This window comes from Agelaius tricolor, unplaced genomic scaffold (assembly GCF_023055355.1).
Source record: "Agelaius tricolor isolate 1412-34295 unplaced genomic scaffold, bAgeTri1.0.p SCAF_8, whole genome shotgun sequence".
NCBI lineage: Eukaryota > Metazoa > Chordata > Aves > Passeriformes > Icteridae > Agelaius > Agelaius tricolor.
The window spans coordinates 37994117-38012226 of NW_027269268.1; the positions used below are offsets into that span (position 1 = coordinate 37994117).

At 36.4% G+C, this 18110-nt stretch overlaps 1 protein-coding gene across 13 annotated transcripts in view; it reads left to right on the forward strand.

The window, feature by feature from the left end:
- The window catches only part of FRYL (FRY like transcription coactivator), a 163595-nt gene that overhangs the window by 58310 nt on the left and 87175 nt on the right, over positions 1-18110 (forward strand). For all 13 annotated transcript variants that reach the window (XM_071432423.1, XM_071432426.1, XM_071432424.1 and 10 more), the window contains 2 exons: positions 9173-9372; positions 16497-16550. In XM_071432423.1, coding sequence (XP_071288524.1) covers positions 9253-9372; positions 16497-16550 — 174 coding nt within the window. In that variant the 5' untranslated portion in view covers positions 9173-9252. The remainder of the gene's footprint in view (positions 1-9172; positions 9373-16496; positions 16551-18110) is intronic.

Here is an 18110-nt window from a genome sequence, read left to right on the forward strand (position 1 = left end):
AAATTAATCTTATATTAATCTTAGTTATTTAAAAAAATAGTATTTCATTTTAAATTTCTTGTTTGCCACGGTAGTTGCTTCTGCCATAGATGGCACAGTCTGTCCTGCTGTTTGACACTACATTAGAATTACACAGCACTAGAGATCAGATGATCTTCAGCATTATCTTTGGAGCTTCTAGAAGCCTTTAATGCTGTTAAATCCAACATTCTCAGTGGACAGAGGGAGCCCAGTAACAACTAACAGTCTATTTCTGACTACTGCCCTGGGTATCCTCACACTATCCTGAATGTCAGATCTGATCTCTTTTTCAACCGTTAAATTTCTTAATAAAAGTTTTTGTGCATTCTACTCCAGTAAATAAAAAATACTCATCCATCTGTTGTAGGTGATTGTGCATTGTGTATGTGGCTGTTGTTTGTCCTGTTCAGCCACCGTTCTGTGAGAAGCAGGTGCTCCTCGTACACTATGAGGATAGAGGGTTAGAAAGAATGTTCAGTGGAGCTGCCACTTCTCACCTATGTATAAAGGTGTGGACGACTGCCACATTCCATAATTGCAAAGCCAGTAGGATTTACTTGGAGAAATTCAAAGCCCTGGTTCTCTCTTCTCATGTGTCTGAGTTGACAAAAAATAAATATTTAAAAATAATTTCCCTGATTTTATCTCAAATCCATTTTGTCTTTTTATCTGTTCTAAAGTTTCAGGAAAGAAATCATATACCTATTTTATTTTTGACTTTTCAAAGTAGGGAAGGGACTATAAGAGATGAGGTCCCATACATAAATTGGAGTATTTGCTGGTTAGAGTTTACTCAGCTGTTAAAGCAGCTAGACAAGAAGAATGTCTTGTTCTCTTCATAATGCTTCCTCAAAGAACATCTGAATATTAGTACAAAAAAGGGGTAGAAGAACAATGTGGTGGAGAATATAGCAAAAAGTCTCCAGAGGATTATGGTGATGGGGAGTTTAGAAAGGAAGAAGACCTTTCAAGGACTTTTTTATGTTTGATACATGGGGAATTTACTTCATATATCCCAGACAATGGTTATATGTGTGGAAAAGATGCTGGAGAAATTTTCTTCTTAACTGAAATATTTGTGGTTAGTTACAGTTGGGTTTTTTCTAATAATTAAAAATGTCACTTTCAAGTTTGATGGAATATTACTTCCCTTTTACTTCTTCTCTTGTGGGAGACTGTTTGGTTGCATTTCTAGAAATTTATGCCAAATGAAAATCTAAAAATCACATTTTAAGAATGAAAGTGACAGAGGTATTAACAGCAGTGGAGAAGAAGGCTACTGAATCTCTGGAAGGACTGAATTAGTTTTAAGGCAAAGCTCGAAATCTGAGGATCATTTGTAGCAGCAAGACGTCTAAGGGATTGCAATCTGGCCCAGATACCCAGAAAACCAGATATTGCCAGACAAGGTTCTATGCCTTAGAATTTCTGCTGTGTCTTTGTGTTGGCAAGAAGTAATGTTTCTATTACCGTTCTGGCCTGTGTTTGCAGAGTCTATGAGAGCAGAAAACAAGTTTCATGTGAGTACCTGTAACTAGACAAATTTACAGCTGCTCTCCCAGTTGAGTCAACTTTCCCTAAAGAAAGAATGTTCATATTTGCTGGAGGTAAAAAAAATAATCTTTAGAATAAAACTTCAAAGATTTCTGTGAAGATTTTGTTCTGTGGGGATGTTTTTAGTCCAAATGAAAGCTCAGCTGTCATAGCACCAGTTCCCACAAAAAACTCAGAAATACCTTGTGTATTCTCTCTCAGGCTATACTTCATGTTACAGCCGTGTGGTTAATCAACTACTTGTTGAAATTAATTTATCTTCTGTTTATTGATGCAGCATTCATTTATGTTCTTTGTCCCAGAGTTTGGCTGAAATTAAACATATCTGAGACTCCTTAGAGAAGTTTTTAATAGGGAAGTGTTTCTGCTGCAGAAGTAAAATGTGAGTTCCGATTTAGATGTGGAGGGGAAGTTATCAATACACATAAAACTTCCTCTCACTGAAAGGTTGGACTTCGCTTTACAAACTTTACATGAACCGTACCACTGAACAAAGCCACTTGTAAGCCTCTTTCTATTTCACAGGTAGGTAATCCATTCATCTTGTCATCATGTGCGATATCATAAATGCATGACACAGGTACCAGCTACAATTGCTGGTTACTTGATTATTTCCACAAGTCATTTAAAACCAGTAAAGAATTGAGAGAGGTGAGGTAAGAATTTGCACTCTGGGCTTAGTCCATGTGACCTGTTAATGAGAGAATATTTCTTCTTTGCCTGTGGTGTAGTTGGACACGTGTATGAAGCCAAAATTTTTTGTTAAACATCTTCCAAAGAAAATTTGCTGTATACTGCCAACACAGAAAAGGAAGAGATAATTCCATAGCTGGTGTTGCTGGATGAATTAGTTGTGTAGTCTGTATTGAAAATAATAGGAAGTTTGTGCTTCAAGAACTATGTATCCAGACTAAGGTATGAGAAATAGGGGAAAAAGTGCTGTTTTGTTTTCTTGATCATGTATATGTATGCAATGTATTCAAATTGATTTCAGTTTCTACTGCTGTGTTTGTATTTGTGGTACCAATCAGTTCATATGTATTATATACAGCAAAGCAATGTCTAGGTACCACACTCTATGAAAACATGTGGTCAGTTGCCCATAATAGATGCTTAATTTCACTGTCCAAGACTGTGAATTTTGTTCGCATTATTTAGGTTGTCTTGTAAAGTGACATTGCTTTGGTGTCAGGAGGCTGCTTTGCCTCTCCCTTGGCATTGAGTGTTTCATACCAGTATCAAAATTAATATTCATATTAGGTATGGATTTTTTTAAGGGCCTTGTAAGAATGTCTCAAAAAAGGGCATCTGGCAGAAACTCAATTTCTTGATCGGTCCAAACATATTATTGAGAATAATTTACATAACCAAGAAAATCAGAATGGCATTTGTATAAAAACAGATGTGCTCAAAATGAGTACATATTTTATGAGTTTGCATTTTTTTTTCTCTTTTATTGTATCTAGTAGCACAGTTTAAGATTAGTACCACCTTGCTGGTAAAGAAGTGCTAGTGAAATAAATGAGAAAATCTGGATAAATGCAGTATAATGCAGATGTGTCCACTAATTCTGCAGGACTGCTGAATTCAGCACTTGTGTGACGCTGCTGAGCCAAGGAGCCAGCCATGTGTGCCACAGTACTGGGTGTGCATGACATCAGCAGGGATTCAGTACAGCTGGAGCAAGTGAGGCAGGGATAAATCCAGCTGTCAGACAGGCTTCATGCACTATCAGTAGTGCTGCATAGTTGGAACAAAAACCAGTGAAGTAGACCTGGTTGTCTGCTGTACCACCACATGCTTCAGCAACCCAGGTAAACCACAGCCTCCTATTGCTACTGGGAAAGCAAATCCAAGTGATTTGAGTGAAGAATGGCTCTTTGTATTTGCTTATAGGTTGGAGGCTAAGATCTGGAATGTGCACCTGTTACTAGAGCAGTGTTTGTTGAGTTTCGTTGTATTCATAAAGCTGTTCAGGTTCCTTTCATTCAAGTCATAAGACTTTCTTTTCCACTGGTAGGAGCAAGCAGACTTTGGAAACAGTAAAAACCTGATGATCAACAGGGCTTTCAGAATTGTAAAGTAATGATAAATTTAGTGAGGAAGTTGCTCTGAAAAACAGGGTTCTTATCAAGGACATGGGAAACCTAGGTTTAACATTTGGGCTCTATTCATAATTTGTTGGCATGATTCTGGATAGATTGCCATCTCTTTTGAGCATTGACGTCCTTTTTAGGAAAAAAATATTCTTTTGGTAAAATAACTAAAGATTGTTTGTTATGAAACATTCTCACAATCACTACAGACAAGTTTCCATGTATATTAATATCATTTCTGGAGACAGGATAAAATGTTCTAGATGTTATCAGAGTAGAAGGCAAGGAGTTTAATTAAAATTCCTTTAAGTAACCACACGTAATATTTTTAGTCTTTGGAGATTTTTGTATTGTCAGTTGGACATGCAAACCCTATTCTGCAACAAGTGTCGCAGGAAATATAAAGTACTTCTGAAAGTACATGTGCTTCAAAAATAACAGTAAAAAGCTTAATTGCTAAATGTGAGCTATGTAAAATTATGTACTACTTTAGCAATTAATTATAAAAATAGCAACCAAGAATATAATCTGCTTGATGAAAACTGCAGAGGCTCCTCAAGATTGTGTTGAGCATGTTTATTTCATAGTTGAGTACCTTATTTTAAAATGCTATAAAAGTAATTCCAGATTTGTTTTCAGGTATGTAGAAAGAGGGGAGAGATACCTAATGGAAGTTTTGCTTCAGTCCAGCCATTTCCAACTTCCTGAGACACAGCAGCAACTGAACCCAAATTTCAGTTAAAGCAATAACCGTGAAAAACTTGGGGGAAAAGTACATACAAAGTGCCAACACTTGGCTAAGTGTAAAGTAGTACCCAAAAAAAGTCTGAAAGCTAAAAATCATCATTTTTATTAGCCATGAAGTAAAATGGACTCATCAGCTGTCACTGACTGGTGTTCATTACCTTTCAGTACCTGCTTTGTATGTTTGAACCCTGAAGAGTCTCATTGGTAAATAGGATGCTACTTTATATCCTCAAATACTTGATGCATTTGGGCTATGCAGAGAGAAACAGGATGATAAAATAGTAGCATTCTTTACTGTCAAATTGGGTATTAAATAACCTTTCCTAGTTCTAGACACTTGTGTTTAACATGAAACAACTTTGTTTTTCACTTAGCATACATCAGGGCGTGTTGCCTTTTGACCTAGGAGTGTGTTGTCTGTCTAATTACCCTTTGTATTGTTTTACTGTTCCTTGCAACTATCCAAACAATTCGGTGTGGCCCTAGCAACCAAACAATACTGTTTAACAAAGATTTCCTTACTGCATTGCTCCCAGATTTCCCACGTAGCAGTAGCTCACATCAGAGCAAACAAACAGGATATTGTTTCAAGTGAATAATGTTCACTGTTTTCAAGTGGTTTGTGAAAGTAGTTTTTTAGTTTTGAGCTGTTGCAAGCTGGATGGTTTCTGGTTCCAGATCTCATATGAAGTTCTGTAGAATGCTTCATGTTTTGAAGCTTCCAAACGATGTTTGAGACTTACATTTTCTCTGGCAGCTAAGAGTAAAGAATGACTTTGCTTTGATGGCAAAGAATAGCAGAAAAAAATATTTGATTCTGTCCTGCAATGACTTTTTTTTTCATTAAGCATACTTAAATTCATATAGATCCTTCCTACAATTTTATTGATTGCAAATTCATGAGTAAATGCATCCCACTGAATGTAATTATACCAGATAATAATGTTGTTTGACCTAGGTAAGAAATCTAAGAATAGATTTTGACTTTTCTTTAACAAACTCTTGTATATTTACTAATTAAATAGTCAAGCTCCCTCTCCATTTTCCCTCGTACATGTTTTTCTGTGTGTGTTTAAATAAATTACTGGTTTTACAAAGCAGATGAAACCATGAACATTGTCATATGCAAGACAAGAGTCTTGATGCTAATGTCAACCACTAGTGGTGTTGTGAACTAGAGTCCTCAGCAAGTTCATGGATTAAAATAAATCCTAATAATTTTTTCTTCCTTTTACATACTCTTACATTTTAGCAAAACTAAGGTATTTGTAATACTGTCATGGCAGTGTTTATAATTGCTTCAGTATGACAATTTTCCCTGTTTTTTGTGGGAAAAAAATCAGGGGGGTAAGTTCATTGCCACCTGGAGAGTTTGTGCATGTGAGCACAGAGATTAGTAACATGAATGGTTGTAGGGATAGCCGTGACTCTGCTTTGCTGCTGAAAGAGTAAGAAGGCAAGGCAAGCCCTGTTCCTGCACTGACTCTGTGCTGGCTGGAAGGGATTGCATCCCTGGACAGTGCTGCAGTCACAGCAGCCCTGTGCGTGCACTCTCTATGTGCTGTCCAAGGGGGCTCTGTGAAACTATAGCCAGGGAGTGGGGTCCTTGCTAATTCTGGGGGATGTAAGGCTATCCTGGCAGCACATTTCCTTGGCTGCATGGTCATGACCTCTGCCTTGTATTGAAATGTCTGCAGCACTCACAAGACCCAGTCTGATTATAGTCCAGTTACTTCTTTTTTTCTTGCCAGCATAAGATTTTTGCCCAGTTTATCCATTTCCTATGCTTTTGTTTGAGCCTGAGGAGGGAATTTACCTGTGTTTAGATCAGTGTAGAGAGCCTTGGAGTTTCATCCTTAGTGAGGGAAGCTGTCTTACAGCTTTGAAAGTTAACACACTAAGGTGATCCCTTTTACTGAGGATTGAATTGCTAACACAAAGTAAAGATAGCACTTAAAAGATGACCAGCTCCCAATGTTTCCTGATTCTTAAGTGACAGGGGCTTTTTGAATGTGATCTTTTAAATTCTGAAGACAGAAATGTATTATGTAATCACACTATTAAGAGTTGTCTACCTAATTGTCTACATCTAAATATAGTGTGGGGTTAAGGAGCACAATGCTCTTTCTTAGTTTCCCCAGAGAGCAAAAAGAGCTGGTTGAGTACCAGCTCCTCACTCTTCAGGAGTGGGAACTGGACCAGAGCTCTGGCATGTTCACTTCAGTCCAGATCATGCAACAGCTGTGGCATATCCAGTAGGTAAGTCTGGAATGAGCTGAGCTGCTGCTTTGCTAAATTTCTTCTGACAAAACACAAGTAATGATATTCAAAAGGACATTTAAACACTCTCATTTCTTTCCAGCCTGTTAGTGTTAATATGTCTTTTAAAATAAGTCAGTCCAACTTGTCTGTATTTAGAACAAAGCTTTATCTTTCTTAGAAACTCTCATATTTAGGATAAAAGCAATTGCATATATTAGAAATATGTGGTATCTGTTGTGGGTCCTTAGCTACTCAAATTTCTATTTTGTTTATCTGATGGAAATGAAAGGAAAGTTGTTCAAAATGGCATATTACAGCATTCTTCTGTTTTGCCTATCCCATGCTTGGTATTTCTGTTTGTTACCTGCTATGGCCATGAAGATGTCTTTATTCCTTCTTTCACCTCTTCTCAAACCTCTGTACTCTTGTTCTTGACACATTTTCATCTCTCTCATTTTCTGGGCTGCCTTTGGAAACATTGATGCTTCAGGATGGCAAGAGTGTGAATGCTGGAGAACATAGGCATTATAAAGACATGAATTGGTTTTTTTTTTAAGTTCCTGTAATGTTGATGTTTTTGTGCTGAAGGATGAGCCAATCATCAGATGTGGGGTGAGAGAGTTTTGGGTTGTAATCTTCCTTTTGCAGCCTGCACTTTGTTCTGTTTCTTAATGCTCTTATGTACTTGTATGTAGTGAGCTTCTACTGTAGGGATCTAGATCATGGCAGTGTCTGTGATGTCCCATTGTCCCTGGCTGTGTGGGACGTGCTCTTCTCTGTCTTTTAGGGCCTCTGTTACTGAGATCAAAGTGCTGGATTGAAGTGTTAGAGGATGTTTAGAAATTTTTTATGACATATGCAGTGTGTGCCTGTTGTTCTGGTGTTGCCCCTGGTTCCCAGGCAGTCAGTTTTGTGACCTTGTGCAAGTCTTTCCAGCCTCAAAGAAAGGATTCTGTTATTTATGTTTATTTCCTGTTTTATGCAACAGGAAAAAAGATGTATTACTCCAGCTAAACAGCAAGTTTGTTCAATAGCATAGGGATTAAAAACAAGTAATGTGTAGTACTCCCAATCTTATGCAAGGTACCCTTCCTTCTGGAAGGGTAAATTCCTGCAGAATTTCTCACTTCACTAATGCCTTTGATAAATGATAAATTTCAATGGAAGTTGCAGGAGTCTGTTTTATATTATGTAAAATGTAACTTTCTGAATTGATAGAAGATGTAATAAATGGCCAAGACTTCTCTTGAGAAGATGTGATGTACCAATGTTTGGTCTCCATGTTTGGTCTCATGTTTTTTCATAAATGAGTTGAAAAAAACATTTGAGAAAAAGTTGTGGATAATATTTAGCTTACAGGGTTTGTACATGTAAAAACTAAAAATTACTTCATGTAAAAAAATTTTCAGGTTGAGCAAAATAAACCAAATGTGTCACCTCACACTTTACCTGCAAAAAGCCTTAAAAACGCTTACCTAAACACATCACGAAATGTAGCAGAATGAAACAGATGGGAGCTAGGCTCCCTGCATGACTGTCTTAGGAAAATAAAATCTTAATATGAATAGATAGGAATTGTTAATATAAATTCCTAATAGCAATTGAAAAATAACATCTGCAGTCATGGAATACACTAGAGAAATATGTGTACCTCCCTTGGTACGTCTGGGTCATCATTAAGAGGTGTCAGCAGTTATTTTGATATATAGTGTGCAAGACAAGAATTGTAATTTACTATCCTGATTGTTTTGTGTATTAAACCTCTGTGTGTGAGTTCTGAAACATGATTTTCAGTACTGCAGTTCACATTGCTTTCACAATAAATTGATGTTTTGGAATGCCTGAGGAGAAAAAAAAATTAAAGGTGGATAACTATATATCAAGTTTGTATATGACAATTTCAGTATAAAACCAAAATAATTCTTAGAAAATGAGACTGATACATACAATATTATTTTTATTGATTAATAAATATTTCTTACAAGGAACCGTTTTTAACTAGAGGGACTAGAGGATCAGTTAGCGTGAAATGTCTAAAAAGGGTTTGCTTTCTTGTTAGGAAAATCAGCTTATTGACAAAAAGTGCCAAAGAAGAATTTCTCTTGAAGGTATTTGGACACAAAATAGAAACATGAACTTAATGGGTGATCCATAAAATGGAATCAAGCAATGCTTCTCATAATATAGGGGATAACCCTTTCCATTCAACCTTCTGATTTTTAGTCATACTTGAACTGAAGCTGCTATATGTTAATCATTTAGAGCATTTTATTGACAACACAAGTGACCTGCATTGTAAACCCTTGTGCAACTTAAGTGTAGAAACTCCAACCTAACTAAAACAAATTCTTGTTGTATGTTAGAATTGTTTCCTTCTGTTTTAGAGAATGTACTGTGGGAAAATATATGTGTGATGAATGGGAAAATATTGTGGCACGATGTTTAGAAGCTCTGCTTTATAGCTCTGTGTTTTTCTTGTTTTTTACCTTTAGCCTCCGCACCACCCAGCAGAGTAAATAAACGTAGAGTTTCTCCAAGTGTTGTTTCCACCTGGGAAAAGAGAGGCATCATCATGTCTAACATTACTATTGACCCAGATGTGAAACCGGGCGAGTATGTCATCAAAAGCCTCTTTGCTGAATTTGCTGTTCAAGCTGAAAAGAAAATTGAACTTGTAATGGCTGAACCTTTGGTGAGTCCTTTATTTTTCATAGTATCTCTCAAAACTGTCTTGTTTTTTTCTGGAATAGGCTGATTTATCATATGTATGGTTAGTGAAAAAAGCACTCCCCGATATTGTTGACTTTTCAGAGAGATTACTTCAGGAATAAATAAACTTCTGCAAACAGGGTTGCTCCGTGATTTGTTTTATTGACTTGTGTCAAAACTGTTACCTAGTAGTTACTGGAAACAAGACCTCTTTAGTGTATCCCTAAGGTCTGTGAAGTTACAAAAGGAAATAGGAACAACAAAAAATGTTCTTTCATTAATACTGTGAAGTGTGTTTCCTGTCAGTGTTTCTTTTAAATAATACTTAGGCAATATACTTTCAAGAAAAGATACATTTGGTTTGTTTTCTGAAGTAATGATAATAACACCTGGAATAATATAGTAGCCTGCATATATTGCAGATTAAGCAAAAAGGTAAAATTCCATTGTTGATCTAGACTTTATGGTCTTGAAATAAATGGTTTTCTTTTAATTTGGAAATTTCTGAAAAGAAAACAAAAAAAAGACCCCAAAACCACAACAAACAAAACCAACTTTTATTTGTTTAAGCCTGGAAATTCACTGGGCAGGTGAGATGCTGTGGCTAGCAGAAGGCCAGCTCACAGAAGGCTTCTGTTGGCAGCTGCTGCTTGCCAAAGTGCTCATGTGCAGAAAGTGCCTATGTGAGCATTTGAGTCCCAGTTTTGAAACTTCAGGAAAAAGTTTTCTTAGGAAGCAGTCCAAAAGGGCACAAAAGCAGGGCTGAAACTGTTTTGTGGATTATGGAATCATCTTCAGCTACAACCATTAGTAGATAAAAGGCTGAGGAAAATGAAACTTTTCTTTATACCTGTTCTTTATATATATGTCAATGTGCACCAAGCAAGTTTACAACTTAAATATAACTTGTTTATTTGTTTTTTTCATCCAAAAAAGTAATGTATTCAGGAGGAGTTTATAAGTAAGCACAAAAACTTCATAGAAAACGGGGCACACAAGCCTCCACCTGGCTGAAAATGAGAGGAGAGCTGTAGTGGCAGTGATGCTGTGGGAGGAAAGGCTGGTAGCTCCACTGTCCATCTCTGTGCCAAGTGCTGCTCCTCCAGCCCCATTTCCATCCATCAGCTAAACAGACAGGGAGGGTAGTGCTTGGCCAGAGGGACAGACTGCCTGGAACTGAGATGAGCTGAAGAGGGCTTTTCCTGCAGACACAGCTAGTTTAGAGTCAAATATAACCAGAATAATGAAAGCAAGGCAAATATAATAGCCCTGGAGTTCACTTTTGCTGCAAAACTTGTCCCTAGACCAGATAAAATAAATCCTCTGTCATCAATCCCAGGTTGTGTCTCCTTGCCATGCTGTTGACTGTTAATTAAACAAATGTTTTTAAATCTGTTAATCATACAAAATTGAAACATCTCACCAGATTAAAAATTAGAAACCCCATGAAACTAATTAAATAATTCACTTTTCACAGAAGAGTGATTCCCAGTTCTGTTGCCTGGTGAGGTTTTATGGTGATTGCATGAAGTCTACCTTAGTCAAGATTTTTTACTGATAAGAACCTGAAGTCAGTATTTTGTGTGTATACAAGTGTATATTTTACTTTATTCTTTAGAATAAAGTAAAATATATATCTTTTTATATCTTATATATTTTTTTAAGATATCTAAAATATATATCTTACTTTATTCTTTAGAATAAAGTAAGAAATTACAAATATTACTTAAGTAGTCATCTATAAAGGTTTTAAACAGTTTTGTCTAGCTTCATTTGCTAAGCTGAATTCCTTTAAACAAAATGAATTTTAATGGAAACAAATGTAATTTACATGTATAGCCAGCTTTCCTTATTTTATATTGGTGGGTGAGAAGGACTGTATAAAAAATGAGCAAATTAAGAGAGGTGCCAAAGGCTGTGGAAAAGTGAAACAACCTGAGCCTGTATAACATAAAGAGGTAGGAGGGAATCCTTAAGTGTCCAACTGAAAGGAAATACTGAAGTATTGAAGCAGCTTTATTTCTGTATGTAGAATTTTTGTAAGTACTGAACATTCAGTTCTAGTGTATGAAATTTAAAAAGAAAGATAAAAAGGCTGGAAGAGCACCAGAAAAGCACTGATTGTGATTGGATAAAAGGCTTTAATGGAAGAGTGGAAAGCCCTTTATTATTTTAGTGTGATTTGATTTTGTGGAATGACTTGGCTGCAAACAAAAGTATGAAGAATATATATATAGAGTTACATAAATCTTTAATGAAGATACACTGTTGGGTGAAGCTGTTTGAGAGAATTTAAAGCCAGACTAATAAAAATTAGGAGCTAGACAGTTTTTAAAACTTGAACATGACAGTAGGGGAGCAAAAATTAATTAAAATATAAATTAAAAAAAGGTCACTCACTGCAGATCAAGACAGCATCTGTGGGTGAGAGGTAGTACCATTTTTGCTAAATGTATGGATTACATTTAAAGGTAACTGACTTGTGATTTCAAAAATTAACTGAATGGTTTCTCTGGCTGTGATTTTTACCTTACTTCTTCTTACTAATTTAATTAAGAGTTCTCTGCTTGCAAAATTGTAATACCTCAGCTTTTTCAAAGTTACAGACAGAGCTTATCAGCAAATTGTTAAAGTAAATGATTAAATGAAAGCAGCAAGTGTAATGACAGGAGGGAAGATCATCCTTTTAGTGAATAAATGAAATAAAACCACTTTTTTTTTTTTTTAACCAGCTATGCTAAATCTTTTGGAGCAGTATATAGTTTAAAGGAAAAAAAGAGCCCAAGAGTACTCTTGTAGCTTAAAAAATACTCTTCAGCTTAGAAGGATGACACTGAGGAATGACCAGCATTCCCCAAATGTGACATAAACCATACCAGTTAAAAAGATTAGCGATAAACTCAATTATTTTGCATTTTGTCAAGCTGCATATAAGTATGGATGGTTAGAATTTAAGCAGAGAGTTTAACTTAACACCTACTAAATTGTAGGTGTCTCACGCTGAAGTCACAACTAGCAAGAGTATTTATTCCTGCTACCACCACAAGTGATTTTATTCTGTTGTGGAAATACTACACATGGCTCAGACTAGTACTGTGCACTTGTGCAAGTCTTGCCTACATGCTTTCAAAAGTTTGTCTGAAGTAAAATTTAGCACAGTACTGTGCTTGCCCCTGGGGCAGGGATGCACTGCCCAGCCCTGGGGCTGCAGGAGGCAGGGCAGCATCCCTTGTCTGGTTTCTTCCCTGCAGCTTGGAGCTCAGGCAGAAGCACTCTGAGCCACCCTGCTGAGGTGTGCTGGCCACCAGAGGATGGTGCCAGGGAATGCTGGAGAGGGGCCAATGGGTGGTACCTTTTTCCATGGGTGCAGTTGTTTGCACAGCACATGCACATCCTGATCCCTGCTGCCTGCCATATGTTGACATTTCTGCTTTACACAATGAATGCAAACTGCTCTTTGCTTAATGCAATAGTGTTTTGGTTTTTTTTTCATTTCACTTGTAAAAGATAAATGGAGACCTATTATTTTCATCTCTCTCTGAACTTCAGGAAGGCAGGAAAATAAATCTTAAATTATTCAGTTAGAGTTTCCAGACATTTACTTTATGCTGTTGAATAGATTTTTTTAAATCATGTGAGATGACTGGAGCCATGACAAAGCAGAGGTAGAAGAAGACATTAAAAGAAAATAGATTTAAAAGCCAAATAATTCAAAGGCTTTGATAAACCTGTGGTTGGGTTCAAGAGCATTATTTGGTTATGTCAGGTTTGTTTGGTTAGTGTTACATTACCTCTACAGTGTATTTACCTTTTAAGAGTTAAGATCCTTAGTGCTGAGGAAACATAATAGAGTTGATTATGAACTTGTAAGGTCTTAATTCTTTCTGACCTAAACATCTTAAACATTTGATGTACAGAAGTATCTAAATTAGTATGGGTTATGGGAGGGAAGCTAAACTTTCAGAACTAGCTTTCTCTCTATTGACATGGATTTCAAATTTGTGTAAAGACTTACAGAATGTTTCACTTCTCTTTGATTTGTCATTCTTTTTTTTTAGCAATTTTTGGGTTTAGACACATGCAATGGGTATAGTGAACCCAGGGTTTCTTCACCTGTATAATAGTTTTGTAGTATTATGGTGGAAACATGGTTTGTTGGGACGTTGTATCCTAAGGACAGTTAAGGAACCTGACTTTTCCCATCTTCTTACAGGAAGATTTCTTCCCATCTTCTTTCACTTTTCCATCTTATAAGGAAATAGTTTTTCTCATGTAACGTGCTTAACAATGATACAATGTTTGTACAGAGTAGAACATTTCTTGTATTTCTGCTTTATAGATAAGCTAGCAATTACTGTGCAGTTTATCTGAAAGCATAATACAGATAACAAGAATTCATCTGTAGCAGGCATTTCTGTGTAAAAAAAAAGGAGGGAGGCTTGCTAGCTAAAAGAAAATTTGGCTTTGCAAGTGCTCTCTGGAGCTTTTAGTATATACTTCAAAATATCAATTCTCATAACAGTGTTTTGAACAGATTTAACATGTAAAATTACGTGAATTTGAAATACTCAAGAAAGTGAAACCTTTCCCCCTTTGCTTTTAAATAGACAGTGAAAGAACATTAACTATTACATCAGTTTGTTATAAATTATCAAATCGGTAGCCAAATTTATGAAAAATTTAACAAAGATTTATTGGATTGATAACAAAAAATAGAATTCCGAAGAAGAACCACCACAGCCAAGACAGCGTCAGCCCCGGGTGCAGGCGCTGGGTGAGCCAGGGTCCAATGACAAAGTGTCAGCGTTTCCCCAGGAGTTCACACCGAGTGCCTCCAGCGGCCGGCTTATATACAGTTTATTCTGCCTGAGGCAGAGGTGACCACACGTTTCTTTGTGTCTCTTCACATGCAGAGCGGGATCCATACATGTGCAGGAACAGACAAAGACGAATGAATCTATAGACTCAGAGGAATGTCTGAGTATCCAGGCAGAAGCTGTATTCACATGTAGTAGAGTGATACCAGTTCCTGAGTACTGCACATGTAATCATGCCCAGGTGCAGGTCTTGTGAGTTCCTTGAGACATTCCATTAATCATGGTCCAGGAAGGTCTAGATGGATCTCCCAGGTGCAGATGCCAGGAGAAATCATCTATGATTTTCCGGGACTGTCCCATTCATACAGTAACAGACCTGATATTATCCTAACGCTGTCCGGGAACTGGTTACAATGAGAATAGAACTCTGCTCCCAGCCAGAGTGCTCAAAGGCATAACTTTGGACCTTCACAATATTTTATACACACATATATCTATCTGTATAGCATGAATTATCTCTACCAGATATTACAAGTTGATCAAAAAATAGAGCTTTTTCAGAATAATCAATGCATTTACCTAGAAACCCCCTTCTTAAAATATTTTTTAATTTGGCCATACTGGAAGTGAACGTAAATGGTAGTATTTTCCTAGATAATTAAGTGGATTTCTTTGGATTATGGAAAGTGAAAATGACTTGTGCACTGACATTTTTATAATTTCAAATTATACTTTCAGAGTAGGCAAGTGCTTTTTGCCTGGGCAGTGTTGAATCCAAGTTTTCAGAGGCTGTAATAGTTGCCAGATATTGCATTCTTTTTAACAAATTGTCAAATACAGCTGCACTTAAAGGAGAAAATGTCAGAAACTGTGCTGTATTTTCAAGTTTACAATTAGGACAAGAAAAAATAAGTTGCCTGTTCAAACCTTGGATTTGGGACATGCAAAATTAATTTTTACCTGTTGAACATACAGGCTGTCTCTTGCAGCCTTGCAAGTGTTAATCACCAAGCAATGTTGACTTTCTCAGTTTTTGTCAACAGCCTAACAGCATGGGTGTTGTCTCATACTAAACTACTGAGCAGTTACTTTGTGCTGAGTTACAACCTGTTGAGAACAGAACTGGCTATCAGTATTGCTCACACCTCCTTTTACATGCCGGACCAGGCAAGTTAGCTACTTGACTTAGCCTGCTCCATAAAACTTCCTTGTTTGCTTACTGCAGTCTAATGTGAGCTATTAACTCTTTAGGTACATTTTTACTTTCCTTGTGAAAGATAACATTTTGGACTCATTTATATTATCAAGTGAAGGATAGTTTAAAATTTTTTTAAATAAGAGGAAATGCTCAGCAGATATGTTACTGCTTTGCAGTGTGCTCTTAAAGCTGTTACTGTGGCACTTGGGTTGCTGTAAATCAGTGACCCTCACAGCCAATTCACAGGACTTGCTGTTCTTTTCCTTTTTTCTTCTCTTTCTTCTTCTTTTACTTTTTATTTCTTTATTCTTTTCTTCCACCTTTTTTTTTACTTTCCAGGGTACCTGAGCAAGGTATAAAACTTGTATTTCTTGTAAGTGTATCATTTCATACTCTACAGAGTGACTAGTAAGAATTACTGTTTACTATTAGAGTTTATAAATGTTTTATTTCCACAATGCTTTAATCCTCACTAAATTGTCAGGAGTATAATTTAATTTTGCTTTTAACAGAGCAGTATGTTATATGCTACTGGTAGCAATAAATATTGTAATAAGTAAAATTTTAGTAATATTGCTTTTTTCTGTTCCTTACAGTTACTTCAAGTTAAAACAAGTGATTATTCACATTCTTCTTTTACTGGAGTAGGTCTTCTACTGTGTTTCACTGCAGTTCAGAGGAAGAGCAGATTGGAAATGCATTGAACACTTGTCTCTGCCTTTGTGAAGACATTTCAAAAGTCATTATTGTAACTTAGAATAATTGCCATATATGAACATGAATAAACTTGCTAATTGAGATAGGAATGGCTTTCCCTCCAAGTTACACTTGACACCCACCACCAGCTGGTCTCTGTTTGGCCTCGGACATCTTCTGTTTGTCAGTCTTTAATGTTATTATTGTTTAGCTACTGAATTAATTTTTGGGACTATACATCACATCTCCAGAAATATTTGTATCTAAAAAAACAATGCAAATATTTATATTAAAAGTTTTTTCTTTGTTCTGTAATATAACTGGAAAAAAGGAATCTATCTTTGATAATACTCAATGACATTGTGAAACGTATGTTTCTTTTTATTTTTTGTACAGGAAAAGCTCTTGTCCAGATCTCTTCAAAGAGGTGAAGATCTTCAGTTTGATCAGGTAGGCGACATATAATTGAAGGCAATTTTCATTGGATTAAGGTGGGCTTTACTTTTGCAGAATAGTGGTTCCACTGTGTAGTAACTTAAAACACTCACATCTGAATCCGTGTCAGAAGATTTAGACTCTGAATGTTAGTTAGACTTTATTTTCCATTGTAGGATATGATAGTAATAAACTATTAAAATAGATAATTATTTGAAGGTGGCAGTGAAAACTGGTGGAAGAAAGATGCTGAAGCACACAAGGGGACAAAAAGTCTTAGTTTATTTCCGCATCACTTATTGTTTGAGTGTCCGGGGTTCTGTTTTTATAAACAAATAGTGTGAATTTTATTTCAGTAACATGGCTTTTACTGAGTGCTTTTTGATTCTATGGCAGAAGGTATAGGGTAGATTCAAAATGTTACTAAACTGTTACTTTGTCCTTTGCTGAAAATATAGATTGATTGCTAGGCAATTCCATTTCACTTACTCTCAGTGAACTGTGTCTGGAAAGAATCTCTGCTCAATTTATTCATATTTATTGTCTGTATTTCTAATTCTTCAATAGTGTAGGCATGTTTGTGTCCCATAACCACTTCCTTGCAGTGGAGAGGCAGCGTTCAGAGGAAGCCCCATTAATTGCCTGTTCCTGTTCTTGACTGTTCCTGAACAGCATCTACTATATGAAGCTTAGTGTTCTGTCTAAGAGAGGTTCTAAAAACAGGCTGAGTGAAGAGAAATAAAAAATAAAACATGTAACTTTTAAAATTAGATAATATAGAAAGGAACTGGTTTTCCTGAAAATACAGTTTTTAAAAAAAAAGTTTTGATTGTTTGTATACATATATATTTGTGTGAGTTCTTATTTTTTTCTTTTGTTATTTGTAATCTACTTTGAAGTCAAGATCTGAACTTTAATGCAACTGAATAACTGCTTTAGAGAGACCGGAATGGCTGGAATGATGAACTTTGTTAGGGAATTTTGCACATTGTTTGGCAAAAGGAATTAAGATTGCGTCTCTCTGTTTGTTGCTTGCTGTATAAAACCCTTATTAAGAACAGTTCTCCAGCAGTGCAGAAGATTACAGATTAAAAAAGTGATTGGTAAAGTGTGGGAATGAGGAGGATCCAGAGGTCACAGCCACAGCATCCAGCAGAGAAGCTAGAGCTGTTGCTGGGCCAACCTTGTTCACCCAGAGGTCTTTATGGAGCCAGGAATCTGGGTCTAAAAAGTGGCTTTACTGATAATGGGGTCTGAGTCTGTAAGTGCTGTACTTTGTGAATAAAGAGAACATGCTTGGAACACAAGAGGGCCCTGGGACTAAGGTGCTATCTAATTAAGACTTGTTTTCTCATCTCAGTAAGTGATGAGAAAAGGGATGGACGAGGAAGGCATGTAGTGTTGCCCGTCCCCCTAATGAAAAAGTAAAATAGCATTTAAGGGGATTATAAGTCATTTTTGTTAAAAACATAACCAGACCAAGAGGGCTGCTATTAAAACAAGTTTGAAAAATCAATAGCTTTTAATTTCCAAACAGCAGAAATCTTCTCTTTGTCATTTGATATCTTAATTGGA